The sequence below is a fragment of the Condylura cristata genome, unplaced genomic scaffold, assembly GCF_000260355.1.
Source record: "Condylura cristata isolate star-nosed mole 26May11 unplaced genomic scaffold, ConCri1.0 scaffold00018, whole genome shotgun sequence".
Taxonomy (NCBI): Eukaryota; Metazoa; Chordata; class Mammalia; order Eulipotyphla; family Talpidae; genus Condylura; species Condylura cristata.
Genome location: NW_004567119.1, coordinates 12,226,963 through 12,235,658, shown reverse-complemented (window position 1 = coordinate 12,235,658; position 8,696 = coordinate 12,226,963). Strand labels below are relative to the sequence as shown.

General features: G+C 39.0%; 1 protein-coding gene across 1 annotated transcript in view; it reads right to left on the bottom strand.

The window, feature by feature from the left end:
* The window catches only part of MND1 (meiotic nuclear divisions 1 homolog (S. cerevisiae)), a 35,631-nt gene that overhangs the window by 19,470 nt on the left and 7,465 nt on the right, over positions 1–8,696 (bottom strand). The window contains exon 4 of the mRNA XM_004685334.2: positions 6,303–6,451. Within this exon, the coding sequence (XP_004685391.1) occupies positions 6,303–6,451 (149 nt within the window). The remainder of the gene's footprint in view (positions 1–6,302; positions 6,452–8,696) is intronic.

Sequence of the window (8,696 nt, the reverse complement as noted above, 5' to 3'; positions counted from 1 at the left end):
TCTGTCTCTGGTGAATCCTCTCACCCTCCTCATCTCTGGCCTGTACCCCAGTTCTGTACGAATAAATAAATAAATCTTTAAAAAAAAAAGTTAAGATCAGTGACTAAAATTGTTATTATATGGCAAAAATCAGTAAGTTTCAGCCAAAATTCTTGAAATTATCAAGAAGAAAAAAAAATCATCTCTTGACCTTCAATGAGTTCTAAACACTGCAAAATGCAGAGAAGTTCCAGTTTACCTAGGAGAGTCCACAGATAATTTAATTTTACGTTATATAAAAATTCACGACAGACCATAAGAGGCCCTCCCTAGTGGTGCAGTGAGTTAAAGAGCAGCACTGCGAAGCTGGCCGCTTCTGCTTTGGTGTGAGTTTGATCCCTATCCCGGAGGTGACCCACATGGCACGGTAGAGCTCTCCTGACCCGCCCGCTGCTCCCCTCAGCAGTGGACTTTTCCATTTGTCTGTTCTCCCCACTCTGTCTCTGGTGAATCCTCTCACCACTCCTGTACCCAAGTTCTATGTGCATAAATAAATCTTAAAAAAAAAAAAAAAAAGACCTATGAGAAAAAGATGTAGTCATTTCTGCTCTCTGTTGAGGAAAATGGCCGCTTCTATTATCCCCCAAATGCCCCAGCATACTTACTTGTGTTCTAGAAGAACTAGCAGATTTAAACATGCCCTACCACTTTCATCATCTCCACAAAAGCTTTCTTGCCCATTAAAGTTATTAATTTATGTGAAAAGGCCTCAGGAATGCATCACAACTATTTAGACAAGCTAGTTTAACAACTAATTTTTCTACCCAACCCAAATATTTATTTCAGACTTGCAGAATTAAGTTACTACACCTTAAATAATTCTCAGCAACATTTAGCAAGCTCTTGCCCAGAAAGAGAGGAGAGGAAAAAAAGATTTCGTTTAATACCAGAATGTAACAATACTATTTAAATTATCACCTAATTAAAAAAAAACAACAATTCACATCAGCCAAAATAATATATAAAAATATTTCAGAGGAAAATTTCAACTTCCCCTGCTTAGTGTAAATGATAAAATCACCCAACCGCTGAGACATCTCAGAACATGGCTTAATGTAACTTTCAATCTTATTTTCCCATTACTAGAAAACCAAAAAATTGCATATTCTTTCCAAGCTGATCATCAACCAACTACTGAATGCAATCTGCTTTAACATCTTATTTATCTGGGCTTATGAGCAAGCACTATAGAGACAGAATGTCAGACCTGAATCCTACTTTACCAACATAGTCACCATGGCAAGTTATTTAACTTCTTGGTGCCTCTATGTTCTTATACCTGAAGTGGAGTTAGTAACAGTATCCACCCCATGACGTTGTTAAGAATCCATGCAATAAATGCTGAGGTAGTCCGAATGCTTTTGTCTTTCCAATGCTCATGTTGAAATCCTAACCCCCAAAGGTAATGTATTTAGTATTGGGCCACCTGGGAGGTGCTTAGGTCATGAGGGCAAAGTCCTGAAGAACAGAGGTTCCAGAGATGCCAGCCCCTTCCAACATATGGAGAACCAGCACAAAACAGGACCAGGAAAGGCACAGCCCAATCAGTCTCCAGAAATGGACTTCCGGTCTCCAGAACTGTGAGAAACAAATTTCGGTTGCTAATAAGCACCCAGCCTGTGCTATTTCCCTACAACAACCCCGTACTGACAATTGCACTTATTAAAACACTCAGGAAGCTCCCGCTGGCATGACCAGCATCAGCACTTGTGGCTCCCTCTATCCCCGGGGGTGGGGGGTGGGAGTGGGGGCTCCTCTAAATTCAACTGGATCTACTGAACTTCCAGTTCAAAATAATGTTTCTGAGAAGTCTTTCTTAACCGCATATATATGTAAATAAAATCCCTGCCATCCTCTAAACTTATAACAATTAGCATCCCCAACAAAGATAGTCCTTGGTACTGATCTTCCATAAATTAAATCTTACGTAGCTAACTTTTCATAAAAAGTTAACTGTACCTTCTAAAAAGATCAATTAACTGTGTAAAGGCATTTATCTTGCCTTACCAAGGCAAGTGTATATTATCACTACACGAAACACACATTCTATCATTTTATATTGCCCAAAGAATTCAGCACAGTGCATGCACCGAGTAGTCACACAGCAGATTCCTGGAGCCGCAGCGAATGCAGCCCACAGACTAGGATGGCTTGTGTGCTATCTGAGAAAACGTTAGAGAAACATAAGTTATAACCATGAGATATTTGGACGGTCTTTAATAATGATTAACATACAGAACCTAAAGGCAAGGAGGGGAAAAAATGTTTCCTGATTCAATTTTCTGATCTACTGTAAGAATGTCCATTCTCAACAGACAAGTACATTCCTGCACATAATTAGAATCACTGGCAGAGCCAAAGCAGAACAGAATGATGAAAAAATAAGAAAATTAAGTGTTCTCCCTCTCTCTACTCTGGAAGTAATTAACATGAACCTCAAAGGAAGCTGACATTTACTTTGGTAGTATGCTGAATAAACTGTGACCTTGAATTTAGAATCTGGTTCAAATTCAACATTAGCTGAGTATGTTCTATCTTTATATAAATCTCACTGTCTCTTGCAATCTCTTTATTCTCCACCATTCATTCAGGCAATTAGCTACTAACACTTTCCCTTTTTCAGTTCATCATCGCGCATGTATTACCTAACACTGATGTAGGCTTCCAGTTCTATCCTATGAAGTATGAATGCTGACTTCTCCACTTTCAAGCCACCTCCAGTGTCTGATAAAATGTTTGGCACATGATAGACTCTCAAATATTTGTTCTGATCGAACAAATGAGATTACACTATAAATGCTGGGTGAATACTAAAATGGCTGAGTCCGTAGCTACCACCTGTTCAGTACCTGCGTGCACCAGGCACTTCACACCACTCAATCTGCACCACACCCTGTGAAGTAAGTACAATCTCTCTTACAAATTAAGAAATTGAAGTTTTAAGGAATTAAAAAAAAAATTTCCCCCAAGAAAAATGTAAAGCTATGACCTCAATCCATGTATGCGTTCTAGCTACTTTTCTTCCCATCAGCTCATGCTAGTTCATACTGTTGGATGATCTTCAGAACCATGGGGAAGAGTATCTAGATGAGACTGAGATTCAAATTTCAGCAAAATTCCTAGTTGGGGTAGGTCAATAAAGGAGTACTAATTTGGCTTTTCTTTCATTTGGATTCCTAGAAGATAATTATCAAGTGCCAAGAGTTGTCAACCTTTTATAAATGACATTTAAAAACCTTACTCTTCATATACTTCTGGGAGAAAATACTTGGAACTTTATCTGATAAAGGGTATTATAACCAGAACCGGCTAAAATGCAATAATGCAATCAAAGGCAAAAGATTACACAAACACCTCATCAGTGAAGATATATGAGTGGCAGATAACCATACTCAAAGATGTTCAACGTTATTAGTCATTGGAGACATGGAAATTAAAAACACAACAAGCTGTCACTGTAGCTATTAGAACACTGTCGCGTCCAATACTCAGGAAGCCATGGAGGGACTGGAACCTTCACATGCCATTGGTGGGAATGTAAAAAGGCACAGGCACTTTCAAAAACAGTTTGCCAAGCTCTTAAAAAGCTAAACATATCCTTACCATTGATCTAGTCATTACCAATGATTACCAGTCATTCCATTCCTAGGTACTTACCCCATATAAATGAAAACATATGTCCATCCAAAGACTCGCACACAAATATTCACAGCAGCTTTATTTCTAATAGTTTAGTCCCAAACTAAAATAAACAAAAAATCCAAATGTCCATCAACAAACAAACTGTTCTATATCCATGCAATGGAATACTACTCATCAATAAAAACAAAAACAAATTGATTAATACAGACAGAATAGGGCTGAATCTTAAAATAATTATGCCAGGAAAAAGAATACATACTGTATGATTCCATTTATATGACATTCTAGGCAATATGAACTAATATGTAGTGACAGAAATCAGCAGCTGCCTAAGGATGGGGTGAGGGAGCAGGGATGGACCTGAGGGAGAAATGAGGCACTTTTAGGGTTGACAGGTATGCTCAAATCTTGATTGTTACGATGGTTTGATGAATGTATACTTGTTGAAATGTGTAAAATTATAAAGCTTAAAATGAATAGTTCTTTTGTATGCTAATTATTCCTGACAAAAGTTTATTTAAAAAGATAATTGAAAAGACAGAACTTATATGAAGTGAAAGGTATGTATATATTGTCTGCAAAGGCCCCCATGATCCTACTCCTTGGTACTCACTCCCATACACAATCTCTTCTCCTGTACCTCAGTTCTTGTATACATAAAAATAAAACTTAAAAAAAAAAAGGGAAAAGTGAAAACTTTCCCCAAAACCTTGAAGTCCGTGTTTTGCTTACATTTCATTCATCAGAACTGTTCCCCTGCATCCTTCTTAGTTGCAAAACAGTCTGGGAAGAGGAGCATTTTTCAGTAAGACACAATGTTCCCTCAACAAAGTAAATATCTGGTTAGTAAAGAAGGGGACAATAGGCAGTATGTGCCACAGCATTACATTTCTGTGACGGTAAATCCAAAATTGTGACAGAAGGTTAAAGAAGGACAGGAATATGTAAAGCTATGGGAGTTTGAGAGGGATGCTTGATTTATTATTTTGTGACTATCAGTCAACCATAGGAAGGAAGGAAGTGCTACTCAGCAGAGAAACCCCCTTCCAATTTTGGGGAGCTGCTGGTATCAACAGCTACCTCCTGCCACAGAAATGAGAACCCTCAATTATTTACTTCCCAGCTTCCCTGGCAACTAGGATGCAGGCTCATGACTCCGCCTCGGCCAATCAAATACACTCCCGGAATTGTGGCTGGTAGCTGAGACAGAAGGTTTTTGTCTGCGTGTTATTCTTTTGGTGGCTGCAACATCTGGTTGTAAAGCGAGGGCCAGGAATGTCAGTGGAACCATTTCAGGTCAGCAATGCCGGCAAGGAGCTGTGTCCAAGGTCCTGGGCAGCAGTGTCCTCGCCAGTCTGGGGCGGGTCACATGACAAGTGTGATTCGGGTGATGGGCTGGCTACATCCCATTGCCCCCCAGTTGTTACCTACTTTGAGAACCAGGATTTCTAGCCTTCTCAGGGATTCTGCAAATTTACCCTGTACCTTCCAGTAGTCCCTTTTTGGTAATGTGCAGCTTGTAATTTAAGAATACTGGAGGAAAGAAGGCTCCGTACAAGTGTGATCCTTTTTAATCCCTTTCAAAAAGTGTGTTTGAGGAAGGTTTTCTTGTGAAGAGATGCAATCTCACAGAACCTCAAAACAGAAAGAAATTCACTTATTTTATTAGTTTTGATGACCTTTTCCAGTTATCTTCCAGAGAAATTTCTTCCCCATACCCCAAAACAAGTCTATAGCCCTTTCTCTGAAGTTCCATTTCTTGCTTATTTGTTAAATCCCATGAAGGATAAAACAGTTGATAAAAAAAAAAAAAATTGATGTATATTCTTGGAAGCAAAAAAAGATTTTCTTCATAGCTAAATAAATTAAAGTGTGATGAAACTATAGAATGGAATATGATTCAACAATAAAAATAAACATGCTATTAAATCACAAAATGATATGGAGGAAACTTAAATGCACATGCTAAGTAAAAGAAGCTGACCCAAAAGTCTGATTCCAACCAGTATTCTGGAAAAGAAAAAACTATGGAGACAATAAAAAGGTCAGTAGTAGCTAGAGCTAGGGGAGGCGGGAGGGGAGGAGAGGCGCATGGGGACTTCTCTTGCAATTAAGCTATTCTTATGCTACTGTATGGGTGGACTCAGGACATGGCTGGACTTGTCAAAATGCACAGAATGTACAACACAAAGGTGAACCCTAAGGTAACTATGCACCTTAGTTAATAATAAGACAGCTATACTGGCTCATCAACTGTAACAATCAACCCACACTACTACGATATAGAAATCGTGGGGGAAATTGTGTTTGGTGGACAAAAGGGGGTAATATTTGGAAACTCTCTGTACCCTCCCATCAATATTTCTGTAAGCCTAAAAGTACCCAGAAGAAACAAACATGTATCAATAATATTAAAAAAGGAACTAAAAAATGGTATCACGGCAGGTAGGAAGATGAAAGTGAAAATACTCTAAGGTCCTTGCATTGTTCAGAGCAAGATAGAGGTACTGATTTGCTTTAGACTTAGCGTAAAATAATGCATGCAAAATTTTAACAGAAACCACTAAATGAAGCCAGGATTAAGAAAAGCAAATTTATGAACCCTAACTGTGGTGGCTTACTTGCGATTCCAGAACTTCCAACTTCCTATTCCGCGCGTGAAGAGCTTTACTGGGGAAAGCCCAGTAGTAGTTGGAGGTCCCGATCCTCTCACAGTCCACCATGCCATCATCAACCAGGCTCTGGAGGACTTCTTTGACTGACATGGCAGCTAGGAGAGATCATTTTTAAAGGTCCATTAAGGCATTATAAATAAAACTGAAAGGGGAATTACTGGGGCCACATTCCAACCAACATTACAGCTCAAAAGTTAAAACATGAATGTTTTAAAAACAATAACTAAAAAAGGACAAATAGTCCAGTAGAAAAATAATAAGTCTACCCATGGCTTCTACCAAATGTGCATGATCAATAAACAAGATGATATTCAACCAAAAGCTGAAGAAATGCAAAATATAGCAATGGGATGTGATTTCTTGACTACAAGATTACAAGCAGTAACAGGTATAATAAAGAATTCAGAGAAATGGGTGGGGAAATATGGCAACCCGATCCAATACTTTAAAGTTACGCATGACTCTTGCGTAGAAACTCCATGGGCAACACCCAGCATCCTTGAGGAGGCTGGCGTAGCAGGGCTTTCAAGAGCAGAAGCCGGAAAGCAGTGTATGACTATGCTGCTAGATGAATTTTACTGTGAAGGGCTACTATACAATTGCTGAATTAGTGTTATAAAATATCAAATGGCATAGATATATGTTCTTTCAAAATGCATTATACAGAGTGTGTCATACAGAAATAAACTACAGTTTTCACTAAGAGATAATGGTTATTTTTGGATGGTAGGTAAAAGGCAATTTTTATTTCTTGTTTTTTGTTCATTTTCCTTTTTTCCAACAATGAACATGTGTTACCTTTTTTGCTAAGAATAGGATTAAGACGATTAGGAGAAATCAAAGTTAAATGAACTGGATGTTATGGTTAAGGGTATAATTAAAAGTTAATCAGAAGTTTTTTTAATCTCTGGATATAACATAACCTATTGCAAAAAGATTTAATGAAAAAAGAATCTTGACACTAAATATGTAAAACATTCAACCTTACTTGTAAAGAAATACAATCTTTAATGAAATGTCCACTAATTCTAAAGCCATAGTCCTAAGAAATGAATGTGAGTATAATGTGATACAGTCTCTTCCAAAGGCAACTTGCAAACACACATCAAGAGCTGCAAAACTGCTCAGGCGTCTGTTTTGCATTCTATCTCTGGAGCTGTCTCTTAATGATGAAATATGAGATGCAAAGAAAATTCCTGAAGTGAGGGAGGGATGACTAGGTGGAGCAGAGGGTTTTCGTGAACCCTCCGTCTGATACTACAGTGCGGGGCCCGCGTTCCCCACACTGGTCTGAGCAGATAACCAAGGGGAAGCCGCAGTGTGGGTGACGGGCTCGGGCGATGGTGGTGCACCCAGGAGCTGGGTCACTGCTCACACAGACGACACTGGGGCGAGCTGTCTGCACGTGTTTGGGCAGAGAGCACAGAAACTATCATTTCTCTCAGCTCTGTTGGGAACCTAAAACTGCTCTAAAAATGAATCTTTTAGGGGAAAAATTACGACTAGAATGCTAACTACACATTAAATTTAGTAGCAAAACTTGGAAGCCAGCTAGCTGTTCAATAATAATTAATGAGCTAAAAGCAAACTGCAGTATCGTGGGTGGTCACAGGATGAAAGGTTAGGAGAGGCAATGTCATACATCCATTCTTAAAAGCAAACGACACGGGTGAATGTAGAAGATATGATTTTACCAAAAAATGCATGAATACAAAACACCACGCACTGCCAGATTTTCTCTTGAGGGCTGAACAGACATGTTAACAGCCGTGTTCTCAGACTCAGGGCTATGCACAACTTTGATTTTCATTGTATTCTTGTAACTTCCAAATCTGTGAGGAAATTCTCTCTCTTTCTATGTGTGTGTATAAATGTGATATGCGTGTGTCTGTATATATGTGTGTGTGTGTGTGTATATAGCTATTTCACAATCAGAAAGAGAGTCCCTAGAACTTGTAAATGTGAGCTTATTTGGAAAAAAAAGGCTTATCCACATGTAATGAAGGCTCTCACTATGAAGTCATCCTGAACCTAGGGTGGGCCCCAAAACCAATATTGTGTGTCTGTGCAAGAGATGGGAGGGAGAGGATAAGAGGCTAAAGGGTAGGGGCCGTGTGGAGAAAGAGGCACAGATGAGGACGATGTGAGGATAAGCCAGGCACTGCTGGCTACTCCCAGAGTGAGGAGAGGGGCAAGGAAAGATTTTCCCTTAGAGCCTCTGGAAAAAACAGCTGACAGCAACTGGATGTCAAACTCTTGCCACTAGGACTACGAGAGAATGCATTTCCATTGTGTTAAATCTTCAGTTTAGGTAAATTATTAATATAATCTTAAAAAACT